The 20,064-nt window shown below is 40.5% G+C and overlaps 2 protein-coding genes across 2 annotated transcripts; both read left to right on the forward strand.

Annotated features, from left to right (window-relative positions):
• The first annotated feature begins 3,230 nt into the window (after window positions 1-3,230).
• On the forward strand, window positions 3,231-6,450 carry LOC144646648 (uncharacterized). Its single transcript, XM_078506305.1, has 5 exons — window positions 3,231-3,365; window positions 3,899-3,967; window positions 4,086-4,154; window positions 4,403-4,507; window positions 5,094-6,450. The coding sequence occupies exons 1-5, from the start codon at window positions 3,305-3,307 to the stop codon at window positions 6,176-6,178; spliced, it is 1,389 nt and encodes a 462-aa protein (XP_078362431.1). The 5' UTR covers window positions 3,231-3,304; the 3' UTR covers window positions 6,179-6,450.
• An 8,370-nt stretch (window positions 6,451-14,820) lies between these two features.
• On the forward strand, window positions 14,821-19,109 carry LOC144645654 (Golgi-associated plant pathogenesis-related protein 1-like). Its single transcript, XM_078505210.1, has 6 exons — window positions 14,821-14,934; window positions 15,979-16,071; window positions 16,628-16,663; window positions 17,262-17,465; window positions 18,402-18,517; window positions 18,693-19,109. The coding sequence occupies exons 2-6, from the start codon at window positions 16,020-16,022 to the stop codon at window positions 18,939-18,941; spliced, it is 657 nt and encodes a 218-aa protein (XP_078361336.1). The 5' UTR covers window positions 14,821-14,934; window positions 15,979-16,019; the 3' UTR covers window positions 18,942-19,109.
• The last annotated feature ends 955 nt before the right edge of the window (window positions 19,110-20,064 follow it).

A 20,064-nucleotide genomic window follows, 5' to 3' on the forward strand; every position in this document is an offset into this window, starting at 1 on the left:
CGCATGTGAAATTTTCATCCACCGAGCAAATTGGAATCTCTTACAATCGTTTATGTTTGAAATATTAACCTGCCTTGAAAAGTTTATCGATAAGCACCATGTGCGTGTTAGTATAAGGGATTCCGGCGCGTGATTCGGCTTTAAGAATAATTGCGCGGACTTGAATCAAACCGACAAACGGTTTGTTTTCCTTTGCCAATATCTGCAAAGACGCTAATATTGTTTGCTAAGAACGATTAAATTTACGAACAAAGCTTTGTGATAAAGCAAAATGGTCTTTGAGTGGAATTTTGGTTTGCTTCACTTGCCCCAGTCTGCTGTATTGGACGCTGTTAGGGATCTTGGTACGGGGGTGCCTAAAATTGGGGGATGCCAAGATCACTGCGACACCTGTCAGCGGGTCACGGTCGTGTCTGAACTCAGGCCCCGGTTGTTGAAAACCGTGCCATCAGCCCTGTTAGGGGTTTTTGGGATAAGGGATAACAGGAAAAATAATTTTAGGGATAAAGGATAACGGGAAAAATAGTTAAGGGACTAGTTATAATCATGGATTAGCGGAGTGCGTTCGAGACAATTTTGTGTGCCTTTTATTCGCCCACTTTACACGATTGACCTCCAAAGACGCGAACACAAGCACATCGAAGAACATGGACAACTACGTTGTCTATGCGCATCCTTACTGCGCACGTAATTCATGTCGTAATAATTAAGCGCGCGCTGATGGTCGCCGTTGCGTTCACTTCGCTTGCAGCTTTTAAATAGCCGGTAACCCCCAATTGTATTACATTTCTGACATGGCTAACTCATAATTTCACAGCGGTGAAAGTTTTACAAAAAAGTCAATGTGGGAAGATTTTCGCGCGGACGTACTTAACTTCAAAACGACACACGAAATGACTCACTCGATTTCCACTTTTTTCGAGTTCGATGGCTGACTTAACTCTACTTCCCTGGATGATATGCTTCCCATGACATTTTCGGTATTATTTTAACTTCGGGTACTACACGTTCCACGCATTAATTTTGTTTACACAAAAAATGCAAATTCGATGCCATTTTGATATGCATGAGATTGAGGCCCTCTGCATGAGGTCGAGGTCACTTGTAGCAGTCCAAAAAGTCTCAAACGGTTATGGCATCAGGCGATCGCTACCCGCGGGACTGAACCATAGAACCCGCGGGACTGACGTTGGGCAAACGACGCGATTAGTATGCGTTCTCCTTCGTCGAACGCAATAAGGGATAACAGGATTAGTTTAAGGGATAATTAAAAACAAGCTCTGTGACTTCCGGGCTCTGTTTTTAGCACACTCAACTTGTCTTTTTTACACTTTTGCTTAAATTTTTTTACACCCTTGATCGGTTATCGGTCGTAACGAGACAGTTTAAGCAACACTTTGAACCCAAGAACACCGTTTTTGTCCCGGCTATGCCTGGCGTGAAAGACCACATTGAATTTCTTGATTTCGAGCTGCCTCGTACAGAAGTGGTCAATGTTTCCTTTATAGGCCGTCACCTTTTTTCTTTGTTAACCATCATTCCACCCCCCTCTCCCAATTCCCCCACCCCCCCCCCCCAAAAAAAAAAATCTCATCGACACTGGCAGATCGCAAAGAAGCGTTGATGGTTCATCTTTTTTTCACGTTCCTCAGCTAAGGTTAACCACGACATCGACATCTTTTCTTTTACTTTCAAATACCGTAAATATTTCTAGTTATCTTAGGGAATGGCCTGCAAGGGATGTAATAACGGCCGTCTTAGCTGAAAACGTCTTTTCACTCTTGATAATCATTAGAAATACGATTTCACTTTTCTGTACGGTGATAACTCCACCAAAGATTCTTTTCGGGATAAGGGATAACTGTGCTTCGAATTAAAGGGATAAGGGATAACTGACCCCCCCCCCCCCCCTCCTAACAGGGCCTCATTGACTCTTTGGAAACTTTAATCATGTTGTTCAGGTATTAAGATGGTACTGTCTCTTCACGTGGTGGTAATATTTGGGGCTTCCGAGATCGCCATGACATTTTTTCGTGATGTTAATATTGGTGAATATTAGAAGTATTAAAAGGAAAGAGGGGACAAACTGACCCAAGAGGCCCTGCCAGAGTAAATTCCGACAAACGACATGGCTCATAAACTAGCGACAGCACACTGAATAAAATCACGACAAGCAAAGACCCTTTTGGGAAAACATAAATTCCGACAGTGACAAGCAATTTTCCTTCAATTCTACTACTGACAGCGACGTGAAGTGCGATAAAAAAAAGCGACACGGGGAATTTTTAAATTTAGACAAGCGACACGGGATCCCCTCCCCCCTCCTGTCAGGGCCTCACCCAAGTGCATGCAACGGTTGCTTAGACAACAACTTGCTCCACAAAGCATATTTCTGTTAACATGTCCAAAGCTTATTATCTAGGATTAAAAAGTTAATCGAGGCGTTTAATAGTTAGATCCGACACCGCTGTTAGAAAATAGACATCTAATTGTGATGCCTCGCTCTATTCAACTGTTTATTCTTTGTTTTCAAATTTCACTGACAAAACAATATCAGTAAAAAACATACAAGAGAAACTATCAGTCAATCAATTAACCGATCAATCAATCAATCTGTTGTGCCCAAGACTTTTTGAAACTTCTTCCTTGCGGCAAAAGGAGAACTGGGTGCGAGTTTAATTTGACTCCCAAATGTAAACTAAACCGTCTTTCAATCACATCAGACCTTGATAAAGACAGCAATTACATGTAAGCAACGCATTGCTATCTTGATAACGTAAACTTGTAAAATACCTAAAACTTTCTTTCTTGTAAAAAGAAGTTTGGCTAATTATTTAAAAAAAAAACTCATAAAACCTGGAAGGGTAGCCCCACTAGCGGCTTTTTGTAAAGGAACAATGGCAATTAAAGCTTTTAGCTTTAAGTAGGAAACAGTATTAAAACGAGTTATTTCTCTTCGATCTCGCGAGTCGCGCTTCAACACGCGTGTGGTCTCTAGCGCGTGTAATCGCGCGTGTTATTCTAGATCCAGTTTGCAGAGTGGCGGAGCATTTTAACCTAATAACCTGGAGAGCTGGTGGCGACATGGTTTACAATGACCATGTCAGTAAGCACTTAAACAAAAAGAAAACAGCAAACCAAGCGTGAAACTGGACTCCATTGATAAATTTTTAATACGGTCAGGTAGTGTTTTCATTATATCATTTTTGTTCAGCTTTGTTTGTTATGGGCATCAATAAGTGATTCCGGCTGTTCGCGCCTTTGTAAACATTTCCTTTTTTCTTTCTTTTCTCGAAAAAGAAAGATGCGAACGGGCTGGAAATTTGTTTTAGTGCTGTTATTAGCAACGATTCTTTGCCTGAGATGTAAGTATTCCATCGGCCATGCGTTTAAACATCACAAGAAATCTTTTGCCGTTGTTCTAGCTTGTCAGGAGAAAAGAGGTGGTTCTTGTGTTCCCGGTACCCTGGATTCCATATGAATACAAGTTGTGGGTGTTTTCGTCGTTAATAGGCCATTTACGCTGTTGGCTAAACATTGGAAAAGCTTTTCATCTTATCTCAAGTTACTGACGAATCAAAAAGGAATATTAACGTCGTCGTTAAAATTAGCTGCTTCAGTCTTGAATGGTGACAGAGAAATGGTGACTACAAATAGGTGCCAACGGAGAACATTAAATGCTGTCGCTTGAGACACTGATTACTGTCAACGAATCAGTGTTATTTTATTATTACACTATTAGATACATCGACTCAGTAATTATTGCAATTTAGCCGACATAGAAAATGTATTATATGCGTTTGTAAGTCTCGGGTCACTCAACCTGAAACAAGAACAGACTTTACAGACTAGAAGCTGTTTTGTTGACTTTCTAGTAACTCACTCTTTTTTGTCGAAGGCGCGAATTCCAAGAAGACCAAAACGAAGTTACTTAAGAAGCTATGGCAGAATAACGAACAACATAAAGGTTGGTGACCTCCAGTGTTCTTTGTAAATTGTCTTTATCTCTGTGCTTGAAATTGTTATATTATATGAAACTGCTGTTATTTTAAACTATATTCCATCTCTTTGTTTCATCCCATAAGCTGCCCATCAGAAAACCCTTACAGGGCAGAAGAAAAACGCCGTGCATCCCTCAAGCGACCAAGTTGCGGGTAAGAAATTAACATACCTGTGGAACACTAAACGTTTGACTTACGAAAGAACAAGGCGGTAATTAAAAGACGTTTCTGCTATTTTTCTTTGCGATTTTACGGGCTTCCTTCCCATTCCTAAATTTAATGCACATTTCAACTACGTTTTTCGTAAATAGCTTAAATTTGCAGCAATTTGAAACTATACCAAAAGTTTAATATGAGTCTCACAATCGAACCTTATCATCATCACCGTTATCATTTCACAGCAATGCAAAATCCAGAGAGTTTACAACCCAGTGAGGCAGAAGAACTCAACCATCTTCAGAACTATAACAAGCAGTACATCAACAACGAAATGGCAGCCGAGACAGGTAAAAAAATTACAAAACAGAACTCGACAACTTTAAGTAGTTCTGATTGATATTGCCAGCATTATTTTGTCACAGAACAGACACGCGTGCCAAGCTGCCGCTAATGATACATTACATTCCCAAAGCCGCCGTCAATTTCGGTTAGCGCGGTGAATCGATATGCGTAACAGCAGAAGTAGCAAAAATCTTTAAACATCTGGTAATAGCTGTAGAATGGAGAGTTCTCGCTCAGGGCGTTAACTGTATAAGGGTCAAGTGAACCAGTGGACGCAGTTCAGTGCGTTCAGCTACATTAAACGAATGACATGCAATAAAATAAGGTACACGTCCTATTTTGATAATTTTAAGTCGAAGGATTTTTGTAAATATTTTTGTCCTCGGATTTCTACGCCGTAAACGTAGCCGAGGAAAATACAAGAAAAAGAAAGCAATCTCAGTAAATTAAACAAGGATTGAATTTTATCCGAGTTGGCTTGTTTAACAAATTTACTCGATGGAACCTCCGACCTCGTGCTCTCGCAGCCACCAAATTGAAGCATGCTACACGTCATAAATCTAATGCATGTATTTTATTTCCTCTTTTGAGCTCTGCTGGCAGACCAAGGGATTGATGATGACTCAGCGCTAAAGATTTCTAACATGGCTGCTTTACCCAATGGAATGCCACCAGGAGCCAATGGCGCTGCTTTACCAAATGGAATGCCGCCAGGAGCTAATGCCGCTCTCAAAGCTAAGATCAGCAGTAACAGTGCTGCTCATGCTCCAAAGGAGACATCCGCTGAACCTTCACAGGGTGGCCCCGCGGGCTACGATCCCAATGCTTACTTGAATGATGCAAACTCGTGGCCAGAATACACCATCCATGATTCCGACTACAGCAACTTCCGGTCTGTCGAAATGAACAACATGAATGGCGAAAATACGGACATGCCAAATTACGACAAGATGATGGTAAAACGTCCAAGTATGCCGGGTTATCAGAATATGGAAAGTGAGGAGGAGATGGAATTCCAGGGGCCGAAATTTCCCCAAGAAAATAGAGTTGCTTCTGAGTTTAACGACGAACTTAAACAACAAAATAGCGAGCCCTTGCAGAGAAAACCACCAAGCAAAGGAAGTCAAGCAGATAAAGCTAATAGTGAAGGTATTGCGCCAGTTGCAGGCGATGTGAAGAAGCCTGCTGCTGCTAGCGGAGACAAAGGAGTGAGTAAGTCTGAGAGTAGCTCAAAACCAGCACCAGGTCCCGCCCAGCAATTGCCCCAGGCCCCAGCGGCGTCAAAGGTGGAAGGCAATGCGCCAACAGCTAAAGATGCGCCTTCCCAGCAACAACAGCAGCAAAAGCAGCAACAGCAGCAGAAGCAGCAACAGCAAGAGCAACAACTCCAAGCAAAAGCCACCCCCGGAAAGCTTGCTGAATCTGTCGCACAGGCGGCGGCTTCCTTACCTCCTAAGGCTATTGCCTCGTTAGTGAGTAGTCTAGTCGGCGGCGGAAAGGTAATAGGAACCACAGCAGGCCAACTCCAGGGGGAGAATCAAGGTCAAGGTCAAATTCAGAAGAACGTAGCCGGAAGTGCGTCCCAGTCTCTTATTCCTCAAGATATCAGCCCGGCGGAAGAGCAAACTCAGACAGCCACGCAGTTACATAAGGTGGAGAAGCCAAGGAAAGCCTAAGGAAATAGTTACTTATTTCCTATAGTCGCCATTTCCGATGTCCGGAGTGTCAGCATAAAATAACACGATTGTAAGTAGGCTTGATACTCCAGCCAATCAAATGCCGTTACCGCGTCTGTACCAGGTCTCATGTCTAAGTAACCTAGCCTTTTAAATTTACGATGTATACTGAAACTAGTTTTTGAAAGACGATTTGTATATTTCATTGATCGATCATTTTTGATTGAAATAAAAACGCCAGAAAAGAATTAAACATCTTTTTCTTGGATAAACTTATTGTGATTTGACTCACCACAAAAACGAGGCTGTTTATACAGTATGATATCAACAGATCCACTGGTACCATTTCCAACCTTTACTATTCAGTTTGGCTGCCGTACATGACTAAAACATTTTCTGGTTGAAATTAACCAATTCTGGGGTGGAATTTGCAAAATAAATCGGCAGGGACAAGAATCCGTGGTACTTTCTCTTGTTTTCTTTGGTACACTTAACGCAATTTTTTCGCCAGTTCCATCACAATCTGAGAACCGGGAACAACCGGCTGCTTGACTGTAAGTTAGTAATGTTATCACTCGACGACTAAAATAAACAAACATTTGCCCCGCTTTACAAACTTCTGCAAAACTCGTAGGCTTTACTGAGCCATGTATGAATGCACCATTTGGCGCCCCAAAGAAGGTAGGTAACGAATAACGTTGTGTGAGGTAGAACTGTCATTTCTAACAACATCAGCCAGGAGTATCAAAAGCTGACAAACTAGGACAAGTTTTCTTTTCATAGCCATTTGTAACCAATCTCGTTTGCAGTTGTAACCCATTCAACATCCTCCTTCTTATGTATAATTAGGGTGTGTTCACACTTGGTGCCTGGGAACGGTGACCGAGTAGGATTCTCGCTTTGCACTTATGTAAACATACCATGCCATAATTCAAACATCCGAGAACAAGGTCGAGACCTTGTACTCGAGCACTTAACAGTGCCCGGGTACTTTGTTTTTTATGTCTGAACACGACGTTTTGCCAGTGCTCAGGAACCAGTGCTCGGGCACTAAGTGTAAATACGGCATAAGACAATAAGAAGACGTTCTGGGTTTAATGGTCTTAGGTGCCTTTTAGTTGTTCCTTACACTCTTCAGAGATAGCCTGGAGAAAGTTCTTCAGATCGAGGTCATAAAAAAGACTTTCCAGCAATTCTTTTAAACTTTAAACTTCTGCCTCCACTTATTGAACGTGGCTGGCACATTATTCTTCGGTAGATTTTGCCCCCTTATTGACGAAGAAGAAGAAAAGCCACTTCATCAAACTACTCAAGAAAATGAAAAGCACTAGCTAATTAATATTATTACTAGCTAATAAGGACATTAAAATTGCGCCTCGATCATCAAATTCACGGATTGATCGGCATTCGATTCATCGAATCACGTGTGAGCTTGCAGAGCGGCTCGCAAGGCATGAACGTACTTTCGGGTAGGAAGCTAAAATCGTGTGTAAATTGGAGTCATTTTCAGTCATTAGAAGGCTACAACTGGAGTTTCCCCCCTTCTTGTCCCCTTGTTATCAATTTTCTTTAAGTCCAAGTGATGTTCATAAAAAGAAAGTAAAGTGATTTCCTTCCTTTTATAACAAGTCTATATATATCAGGAACTTCTGATTGATGCGCGAAAACTCATTGCAAATCACCACGAGAACCGCTTGAAAAGTAAATTAAATTAAAGGAAACAAGGAAGCAAACCGACATGACCAAGACATGAGGGAAGCTGTATTGCAGAGCAAGCTGAGGGTTTCGATGCCACGAAACTTATTATTTTAAAGCCACAGACGGAGCCGTGAGGGAAACCATTACAAAGTTACACAAGTACCTAGGCTGATAGAAGCACACAGCATCAAAATGAACGGTAGTGACTGTATTTTCCCTGAATAAAAGCCAACAAGAGTTTTATGTTATATATCTACCTGTGCGACTGATACTCATTCGATTCCGGAAGCAGCACCAAAAAAGTATTACTTTCCCGCATAATTATTACCCTAAATGTGAACGAACCCTCTGGAGCTTAAATCAAAGGCCCTTTGGGCTGTCTCGTGTCACTCTCTTTTCAATATGTGTAATTTGCGATTTAAACTTTCGCTTCTCGCCTCGCCCCGCCTCCTCCCCCCGCGCGTAATTTTTTTTCGCTATAAGCTCGACGAACTCTTCGAAAAAAAAATTTGCTTCAAGCTCGACGGACTCTGCGAAAAAATAGGGACTGCTCGTAGTCTATGTTAAACCACGAGGTATAGCCTCGTTTTGGTGCTAAGCTTGTTTTCGTTCTATAAATTCATATAGTGATTGTTCGTTTATAATTCTTTTTGATGTATTGAGGTCTTGTTTCTTTTTTTTTGTAAAGTTCTCAGGCTCAAAGGCTAGTTTTCTACCAGGTAGTTCTGTTTCGTCTTAAAGGCAACTTCACAGTTTCAATTCGCTAAGGGTGCAGAGGATTATAAAGAAGGGGCATTCCAAATTACCTTATTCTTACTAATTTTGCGCGTACTTAATTAAATTTCGCGAGTATTAATTTGCGCGATTGCAAAAAAAAATTAAGGCAAAAGTGTATTAAATTTTGCGATTTTGTCAGTGTTTTATAGCACAGTGGTCAAAGACTAAGAAACTACTAGACATATACAAAGATCTGGTTCAAGGAGTCTCGGCAAACGGAAACTTTGGTGACTGTACTAAAGAGGTTTTGGCCGATTTACAAATTGAAGATAACAATAATCAGATGAAGGGTGCTAGTCGAAAACAAGACGGAAATGTATTTTCCAGGATAAATAGCTGCAGTTTCAAACATTTAAAATTTTTTACTGTTTTGATATAATATGGTATTCGTCGCTATTCAGGACTATTCGTCACTATTCGCAACTCTTCGTTAGTATTTGAAACTATTTGTCATTATTTGTTACTATTCGTCACTATATATCCAACTACTATTCGCTTCTATTGGCCATTATTCACGACTTATCACATACTATTCGCGACTATTCGGGAGTATTCGTACTATTCGCGACTATTCGCTATTCGGTTTTTCCAGACATCTATTTAGATCAAGCCGCCATTCAACACAGGACAGGGGACTGCTCAGAAGCTTTTAAGTCAGAGAAGCGTGTACTCGACATCAGACTGAGGCTGTTTGGGGCAGGGGTTACACAACATTCACTAGGCGACTACATCTCCGTTCTTGAGCCCAAGAAGCATATCAGACGGAAACTGTTTGGTGAAAAACATATAGAGACTGCTGACAGTTATCTTTCAGTGGGGGCTACACAACATCCAGTTGGAGACTACAACTCTGCTATCGAGTTTAATAAGGGTGCACTTGAAATAAGACGGAAACTGTTTGGTGAGCATCTATTGACCACTAACAACAACCATGAAGTGAGGGTTACACAACATTCACTAGGAGACTACACCTCTGCTCTCTACGTCACCTTGCGCCGACCGTTTTGCGCTGTTTTCGATTTCTTTTGCGATTCATTGCCCGCTTTTAACGATCAAAGAACAATATTAGAAAATAGAGTACTGTCGAACCCCTATTAAGCGGCCACCCATTAAGCGGCCACCTCCTGTTTAGCGGCCAGTTACTAAAGTCCCGAAACTACTGTCAGTAAAATACTGTTAATAAAACCCCTCTTAAGCGGCCAATCCTATTAAGCGGCCGCGGCCACCTTTTTGCCGTCCCGATGAGCGTTTTTCTATTGCTTTTGCCCCTATTTAGCGGCCAGTAAGAATGTAATTTACGATGTTTGGTTTTGTTTTCAACAAAAATGAGAGTGACGGCTGATAAAATCCTTCAAACACAGGTTTATTGTCGTCTTCATGTGATTCCGTTATTCCTTTTCATGCTATATTGTATTGAAGAAACGTAACCTTTTTATAATGTCTTATGCTAATAAGCGGCCAACCCCTATTAAGCGGCCAGTTGCAATTCCCCGAGGATGGCCGCATACAGTTCTACTGTATTTCATACATGTTTTTTGTGACGAAAACGCTGAAAATAGAAATGCCGGTATGTTTGTAACGAACGTTTTACACATACATTCCCCCAGGTACGTTACCGAGGTGTTTGCGGTCACACACTTAACACTTTACCAAGGTCAATCTTTCATACTGTTTTCGGCGCGAAATGCGAAAGTGGATAATTCGAGGGTGCTTGCTAGCATCATCTCGCATTTATTATTCATGCTGTCTCAACAGTCCTCTACTGCTTTGTTATGTCAGTGTTTCAGACACCGAAGAATTAGAAAGCGAAGACTCCGTTTATAAATCGAAATACATATAAGAAAATGCACTATAGATCTTCCTTGACTTGTGTTGTGTTCATTAAAACGCCAAATTTCCAAAAAGAGCTTATACTTATAAATCAGCAAGCCATTTAGCTTTCCACATTTTAAGAAAGACCACGTTTTTGCTGCCTTGAACACGCAAAGGAGTGTAGCTAATTGTCGAGGGTCGAGAGTCGAGCGTAAAATGTCGAGAGTCGAGGGTAACATGTCGAGGGTCGAGGGTAACTTAAAAAAATATAAAAATAAATTTAAAAAAATAAGAATATAGAAATAACTAATGAAATGAAGACAGAATTTTCTTTCGCCAGTTTTTCTCTTTTTCAATAAAGCGTTGCGTGACACGCCGGGCCAAATGACGTCCGGCTCCTTGTATTCTTGGCTTTTTAAGAGATGACTACCAACTGCGCTCTCTGTACTGTCACGCAAACGTGGTATGGGTATAAAAGAATTGATTGATAAACTCTTATCAGTGGAGTGCCCGGAAACATGCACGCTAACTTTCATTTTTTGGTATTCACGCTTATTATTACCATTTAGGACTGTAGAACATTTTAAATTCTCACCAATCAAACAAACTAAATGTAAAACCAACGGAATGAATTTACGTTTGGTGGCAAACTAATGAACAGGAGATGGCATTTCTTTTACATATTATCTCCCGAAATTATCGGAAAGGTATGGCTATAATGAAAAATCTTCAATGATCTTCATTGCCTTGCTGTGTGTTCATTACATGCCCAAGATAATAAAATAACATTGGATACAGGCAAACAGTTGTCTCTGGTTTATTTGGTATTTTTGGAAGCTGTGCAATACTGGACCTCCAGCTCTAAAGCAGGGTGTAACCGTAGTCATTTGAGCGTATGAGGGCAATTAACAGAGACAGGCCAAACACGACGCCCATTGGTCGAGATTTGTATTGTAGACTTTCAAAGTTTTGCTCTAACGAGTATATCCTTTAGCGACTTCCCTTTTCTGTACGAAAGGATGGGAGGGTCTCAGTACAGAGAGCGCTGTTGGTAGTCACCTCTTAAAAACCCAAGAATACAAGGAGCGGGACCTTCATTTAGCCGTCTCACGCAACGCTTTACTGAAAAAAAAGAAAAGCTGGCGAAAGAAAATTCTTCAATTATTTTATTATCTTGGGCATGTAATCTGAACACACAGCAAGGCAATAAGATCAAGAATTGAAGGTTTTCCATTATGGCCATACCTTTCCGATAATTTCGGGAGATAATATGTAAAAGAAATGTCATCTCCGATCCTGTTCGAGCTGTTCATTAGTTTGTCACCAAACTTAAATTCATTCCATTGGTTTTACATTTAGTTTGTTTGATTGGTGAGAATTTAAAATGTTCTACAGTCCTAAATGGTAATAATAAGCGTGAATACCGAAAAATGAAAGTTAGCGTGCATGTTTCCGGGCACTCCACTGATAAGAGTTTATCAATCAATTTTTTTTAGTTGACCTCCGGAAATCTTAACCTCACGCCATCATATATTTAATTATAAATTTCTCTGTTTATTTTATTTGCTTATCTTTGAGTTTGCCTCGCATTCGGTAATTTTATCTTGGGGTACTTGAAAAACCTACCTCTTTACCTCGGTAACTTCATGGATAGTATCCATGGTAACTTTCATGGGCAATTCTTTTGTTCTTTTTTATGTATCCAGGGAAAAACACCGCGGTAAATTTACCTTGAGAAATGTCGGTCACACACGATTTGTGAGTTTCCCGAAGTAAAGAGCCCTTTTACCACGGTAAAAGGACGATGCGTAATCGCATCTGTATAAGTTTGACACACTACACTAAGCTATTCTTTTCTTGAAACGCTACACTGCTACCCAATGTTTATGGCAAAGCCACTGCCCGGCTACTTTTCGAACAGAAATCAAGTTATCGCCGCGTAGAACACAAAGCACATGAAAGCAAACTACTCTCTGGCAGTTAGAAAGAACTAATGCAAAGTATAAACGAAAGAGATAACTTATATTTGACGAGTTCTATCATGATTAGGTAGACAGAAATTCTTACATTCGATGTAAACAACTGACAAGACACCGTTTGACCTTGTATCGTATATCAACTTTTGTTGAACAGTCATTCAACACCGCATTTGTCAGCCTCTTTTATTTGTTAATTTTTTGAAAAAATTCCTTAAAAGTAGTTGGGTTAATACTCTAGCTTAGTAAAAATTACTTCAGATGTGAACAGGTCTAATTTCAACTTTTAGAAAACAGTTAAAAAGTAGCCTACTTTGTAGCCGTGGCAACGTATCGTGTTCAAAAGAACCGAAGTGCACTTTCAAAACAATTATTCGCCTCAGGCTCAGTGAATCACGGCGAATATATCTTACGCGCTATCAAAACAATTTCAGGAAATCGCGGAATGTCAATCAAATGCGTTATCAGAACACGCAAGACTTGTATGACACGCTCATTTCTTTTTGTAAAAAGAAAATTCATACAATCACAAATCACGCATTTTGTTCCTTTCGCGATAACTTAAATCGACGGTTTGCAAGAGGAGCAAATTCAGATCAGCCAATGAACGGCGGCCAATATTGGCCATTTCCATTGAAAAGCGCCACATTTTATAATCCAGCTGAACTGCGAAGCCTGCCAGCAGGTCCAGAGCCTGCACATGATCCAATTCGCTTGCAATCACTAATTCTACTGGCAAGAAGCACGCCATCGCTGCCATCGCCTCAGTCTTCAGTTGCAAGTGATGTCGAAGTACTTGCTACGGCAAACACAAAACGAAAAAACCTCGCGTTAAGGCTGCTGATAGGACTGAGAAAGAAACGCACGAACTTCTTGAAGCGTGGGCCCCCAAATTCAGTAAGCTGTGGGGAGTTTCACAAAGAGAAAAAAATCAAAATCTGGAACGATATCTATTCTTTGTATAAAGAAAGTTGTCCAGAAAGCCAGAGAATGCTACAGCAGGTGAAGAATCTAGAGTACGAGTTCAAGCAGTTCAAGCAGCGATCTCGCTCGACTGGAGAAGATGGAATTCAGAAAATTAAAGAAGGCTTCCCTATTTCGACGTCTTTGTTGAGGTGATGGGACACCGCCACATCATCGATCCCTCTAAAATGGCCGATTCCTATGGCCGATTATTAAAATGGCAACGAGTTCTACCTTTATACCTCAGAGCCGAGTGTAAACGAGGGTTCGCAAATCGAAAGTGTAAATGTTTCTCTCGATGAATCAGAACCGCCTGAGAAAAGAAAGGCAGAAAAGTACGACTCCAGACTGGCAGAGTTCTTTTATTGAAATGTGGGAAAAAAGTATGGAACAGCACAACGCAAGATTTGAACGATCGGCTGAAATGTTCCATGACGCAGCAGGCAAATGGAACAAACAAACGCCACAGTTGACATTTTTAAGATTTAGCATCAAAATAATTGTCTTTATCTAATCGTTTATCTTCTGTTATTGAATCGTTGTTATCGTTGTCACCCCTTTTAATACTGCAAAACTCACGTAGCAATCATAGTCTATTTTAGGATGCTCGTTTTTTGTTCAACCTTTTTCAACGCAATTCTCCAGCGTACTTTCAACATGCCAAATGCTACAGATCGTAGCTCACCGAACTTTAGGTTTAACTTTCTCTGCTCCTGAGTCAGGCGTCCTCTGTCCGGGTAAAGTTTCACTAGCCAGTTCGTTAGTGGATAGGCAATGTCGCCAGCTAAAAGGGGCCTTATTTCTGTTCCATTTATATTGCCTGTTGGATCACTAATAATTTGCTCGTTTGCTGCAAGTTCAGAAAAAAACGTCATCTCTTCTGCCTGCATTGTGTGTCGTTTATTAACAGAAAAGGTCAACGCTTAATATCATCGTGGGAGTGCACCGATCAGAAAACCCGAAGAGGACTGTGAACTAACTACAGCAATAAACGAAAAAAAATTTTAAGAACAGTAAAGCGTGCCTGTATTTTTACATAATAAGCCTTTTACAATAAATACTCCTAATCTACAGTTTGATAAACCAGCGCGTTAGTTGCGACCTTTGTTAAGAAACATTATCTGTTCTTTGATTACGAAATTCCGGCGGCCTCAGATCACAAAGCAAATGTTGACATGGCGGGAAAATTCCGCGGCCTCACAAAGCAAATGTTGACATGGCGGGAAAAATGTTGACATGGCGGGAAAAATATTGACATGGCGGGAAAATATCCCCCTGTACAATTATCTCGTGTCGTCATGACAACGTCATACGACACGAGACAAAAACGGATCAATGATTTCGCTTTCTTCACCTTTCAGGGATAATCGCCAATAATAGTTTGATGATCTCATTTTCCATACTTAATTAGTTTAATCCCAGACTGGTTCGTCCTGAAACGTTAGCCCTTGTTGGTCGCCAAAATGGCATAGATTCTCCTAACAGAATGCTGTTTTTACGGCGGTTTTATCAGCTCATAATTATTTAGAGGTATGTTAGTAACATTTGACTTTTACCTCTTTAGTGTTGAAAAAAAAAATAGTGCCGGTGAAATAGTTTTCTTCGCTTCAACGAGACTGAGAAAGGCGGTCGAGTTTTAGCCATTTTTAGTCGATATTTCTGTTTTCGTTTGCGATTATTGGCATAAATATATAGCAAATTAAATTTGTTCTCTATCTCTCCGAGTTCATGATATCATTTAGAATTGTCATATGTTATTGCCAAGTTTAAACTTGAAGTAAAGGTAGTAAAACGTTTAAATCTTAATCGGATGACCGAATTTTCATAGCAACGGGTTTCAGTGTGTTAAGGTAGAAAACTCGACTTTTAACGCTCTTGTTTAATAATGTTATCTAAAAATCAACAATAACAAATAAGAAGCCAAAATGTCCTTTTCACTTGGGAATGTAAGCTATTGAGCCAGCTGGAGACAAAACGTTACTTGTTTCACGGTTGTTTGAATTCTTTCCTCGCAATGTCCGGCTCATTGTTTTAACTTAACTAGTGCCCATGTTTCGGGTCAATTCTTTTCAAGTTAAACAGACAAATGTGGCTGCTTAATTAAATATAATTATATTTTCCTTTTAACTAAGCTTTGATATTATCTGAAATGTATAAGTTAAAGACCCCGTAGACCAGGCAGTTTACAGAAATGATTTTTATTTTTAATTTTAATGGGGAAACGGTTTCCGTTGTTTGTGCCGTCCTCCCATCGTGGCATGGAGTACAAAAATCAAAATGGCGTCGAAGGGGTGAAGGGCTAGGATCTGTTTTACCACGTGCAATTTCATACTTTAATTTAACACATCTGAGAGCTCAGTCCTCTCACTCTTACAAGTCACATGCACAGTGATTGTGTTCAGTGTAAAACCCGCCAACGGAAACTAAGAAAACAAAACGGCAGCTTAAGCGGTCAAAACCTTCTCTGAGGTCGACGATGAATACAAAAACGCGTTTTGTTTGAACAATCGACGTTCTCATAGTGTTGTAATCTTCGTAATATGAATTATCTAACAGTACTTTGTGTTCTTTAAGAGATTATCGTTTTCCAGACAACACGAAGAAAACTGAGTGCCATGTTCAGGGAAAGCTGGGTTGATGTTTTAATATTCCTCGTGATATTCTGGGGTGAGTAAAAGAAAGCCTAATCATGAAGACGTATTTGCTTGTGTCGCGAAATGAGTTTCGTGAAAGAGAGAACTACGACTGCCATTCAGATAACGCCTGTCGTTTAGTAGCATTACATCGATTTTCTCTTGATCGATGTCATTATGATAATAGACGTAACACTTCAAGAAGCGCTCAGGACGTACGTTTTACATTAACCATGTAAAGGGAGTAAAATTGGTTTATGACTTGAAAGTCAGTTACTGGTTAAAAACAGCAGGGGCCAAGAGTTTCACGGATTTATCTTAGTTTTTGTTACTTTGTTTGTTTGATGGTTCTTTTATCTTCAACAGAAATTTGATTGGAACACTAATTTTTATTACTAATTTGTGAATTTCTTGGTGCTGCAATCACAAATGACGTAAAAACGTTTTAAAGACAACTGAAGTAATACCCATACAAAAAACATAATAGCTAACCTAAACGGTTTACACCAAGGATGTTATACCGAGCTCACTTATTTCAATCATGTCTGTTTGATCCTTGACTTTTTGTTGTTTACTAATTTTATTCTCAGCTGTTGGTAATGTTGGATTCAGTAATAATGTGCAAGGTACGTTTCCCTTCGGAATTCATTTTAATTTGTTTAATTTGTTAATCTCGAGGTAGCCTGTGTACAGCCGTCCCGCTCCCCTCCCCGATTTTTTTTTAGGGGAGCGGGACGGCTGTACACAGGCTAATCTCGAGGGCTTCAAGTGGAAGTTTGATAAACTAAGATTACTTTACAACCACTTGAATTGATCTAAGGCTAATTCAAGAATTTTTTCTTAGTGAGTGCATCCAGTGTGCACCCTTTACAGGACAATTAGAGTAGCGATTATAAAATGTTTAATACTGGATATGTGTTGCTGAACAGGGCGGGCTGTTTGAAAGCTGTTACGTGCTATCCAGAAAACTTAATCAAAGTTTTAATATTACTTGTTGTTCGTTACAAAAAGGAATGGATGGAGTTTACCAATTGCTGAGAATTGGTAGTAGTCAGCTGAGAAATGCAGTATTTTTAAACTGATAGCCGGACATCTGCGATATCTTCCGAAAGCAGAGAAATCGGCTGACATTTTAACTTATAGTTTAAAAAAATCGCGAAAAATTAACTGATAACTTAATCATGCTTTCAACAACCGGACCAAGGGTGTTTATTTTCATTTCAGATGCAGCGAGGATTGTAGCACCGCATCAATCATTGCAGGCTCACAACAGGTACCGTTCTCTGCACCATTCTCCTCCTCTAAACTGGTCAGAAGGCTTGGCTACTGAGGCACAGGCCATCGCACAGAGTTTAGTAGCACAGGACTTACACTCCGGAAGAAAGGACTCAGCCATGGATTTAGGTCAAAACCTGGCAAAACTGGCAGGTAGATACAAATAATCAAACAAAGAGCAAACTGTAGACGTCTCTCTGGTTTCTAGTTTTTTTTTTTCACGGCCATTTTTCATAGATGCCAAGTCTTACGCTTTTGGCGTGAGACTCAATCTTTTTTACCCAATCTCACGCAACCACGCCATTCAAGTCATTCAAAATACTACAAATACTACAACTTGAGGAAAAAGTCGTATTAATTTAAATAAAGAGATATACTTTCAGCTGTACTTTGGTAGAGATGAACGCTAATCGAGTGGGAAAGAGGTTAAAAATAACAAACGCTTTCCCAGAATAAAGGAAATTGCTTCTCCGCAACTTACATTTTTAAAAATTTTCTGGGAGAGCATACCCCCAGACCCCCCTAGAAGTTCGGCCCTCTGGGTCTTACTATCGCCCCTTCGGGGCAATTCAATTTCTCTCACCATACCAACCAAAAAACTTGGCATCTATGATTTTTACTTTTCGCTTTTAAAATGATTCATAGGAGTTAAAAAGGTACAGCCCAACCACTAAAGAATCATATCATTTTCTGTGTAATGTTTAGCACGATTGGCTCCGTATCAAACCGTCTGGGTTCGAGTTCTAATAGGCGAGGTCACCATGATCACTTTGTTGCGTGCCTCTCTCCACCTGGGAATATGATTGGTTTATGACAACTGTTAGGGCGACCTGAGAGAAAGGGGCCAGTAACCTGCGATAGACTAGCATCTAGGGGAGTCGTAATAATTCTACTTGCTTCAAGTAACCGGGACGAGCGCCGGCGGTGGGCGGACTTGTCCATGTATCAGAAAAAGCGCTTATCTCAAACTAGTCCAGTCCCTGAGCTGGGTTCCGCCCCTACAAAGGGCGCGCGGAAGAGAGAGTTCATGGACTGGACTAATCTCAGACTAGTACAATGTTAACATATTATTTTTCTTTTGCAATTAAGGTTCCATGGCATGTGAAGATGCAGGGGAGATCGCGACAAACTTGTGGTACAGCCAAGCCAAAAATTACAGTTACTCAGACCCAAGACTCAATGCCGACACTGATACGTTCACTCAGGTCAGAAAATAATTCTACTTGCCTCCATTTTAGAATTGGACTGGTGGTTAAACTACACCCCTGTCCCCATCCCACCCTTTACTTAACATCATACCCTATCCCACTCCCTGACACTACTGCTTAGCTGTCACATGTTTTGTCATTAATCAACACGTTAAACCATTCTTAACCAAAGGTCATATGGAGAGAAACAAAGGAAGTAGGGATTGGATGTGCTAGAAGCTCTGTAAGCCAGTCAGGACCCATGTACATTGTGGCTCTGTATAAACCCGCGGGAAATATCCCGAAGCTTCTACGTCAGAATGTGCTTGAACCCGGTCCGCGCGGGCAAGACCCGGATGTCTACTCCACATTGTTTAGGCGGCAGTTCGAGGAGGCGAAGAGCCTGGGGCGAATTCAACGGAAACTTCGCGGCCGAGCCTGAGGAGAGTAATGAGATTTACCAAGCTACTTCTGTCACCAGTTAACTAAATGTTAGCTTAGACGGAAGAAATAGGACAGCACATAAAACAAAGGAAAACAACTGCATGTTTGCAGTTTTCCGCAACCCTGTTTCATTTTTATTAATTAAAGCAGCCCAGTATGAGCATAAGCAAGTTCTTTTTCTACATAGAAGTACTCCATAAGTATCCGACGGTTTTTGTTTAAATAATCCGCGAGAATTTCACAGAGCGTACGCCGACATGACGTCATAAGGATACGTCATATTACCCGGAAACATCACAATAATTAACCGCGGGCTCATTCAGTTATCAGAGACAGTCCACATGCGTCCCCTAACTACCCCTGACGAAACTGTGTATTGGTCATAAATGTTGAATAAAACCCAAAACCTTTGCTTCAGTAAGTCTTCATTGAAACTGACAATCTGTTTAACCAGGGCCGTACCTAGCGGGGGGCAGAGGGGGCAGTTGCCCTCACCAGGAAAACTAGATTTCTAACATAGTGTTTGATTTTGCTGGGCTATTTCTTGTAGCCATATTGGAGTTTGCTCCCGCAGCGGAGTTTAGCGGAGTTCGCACCCGCAGCCAAAAATCCTAGGTACGGCCCTGTTAACTTGTCTTAAATTTTAATAAAATCTTCATTTTTTGTCTTGAATGTCCTGAATGTGAACACAGTGTGATAAAGCTCACCGCTATTTATCACAGCAAGTGTTGTTATGTCATTTGAATTTTTCAAGAAAAAAAAAGAACCAAATTGAAACGCAAGTGAGGGTTTGTTTTGAGAGAGAGAATTAGTTTCTTTTTATCTACTCTTTCCTCGGGAAGTTGGTTTTGCACTGGGTATTGGTTAGTGCAATGTTTCACGCATTCAACAATGAAAACGTATCAAAAACATTAACTTTTGCCGATCATGAAGGTTGTTTTTGCTGAGATTTCCTTCAATAATTCTTTCAAATGGGAACTGAAACTAGCTAGCCTGTCTATCATATTCGGAACAGGCCATACAGAGATTAAATTAATAAAATTCGAAAGCAATTTTGCATTAAAATGAATTTTACCTGTTGGTTGAATTGAAGGAATAATTTTGCTGTGTCCCACCAGGGT

The sequence above is a fragment of the Oculina patagonica genome, chromosome 3, assembly GCF_052425735.1.
Source record: "Oculina patagonica isolate OP01 chromosome 3, crgOcupat, whole genome shotgun sequence".
NCBI classification, from domain to species: domain Eukaryota; kingdom Metazoa; phylum Cnidaria; class Anthozoa; order Scleractinia; family Oculinidae; genus Oculina; species Oculina patagonica.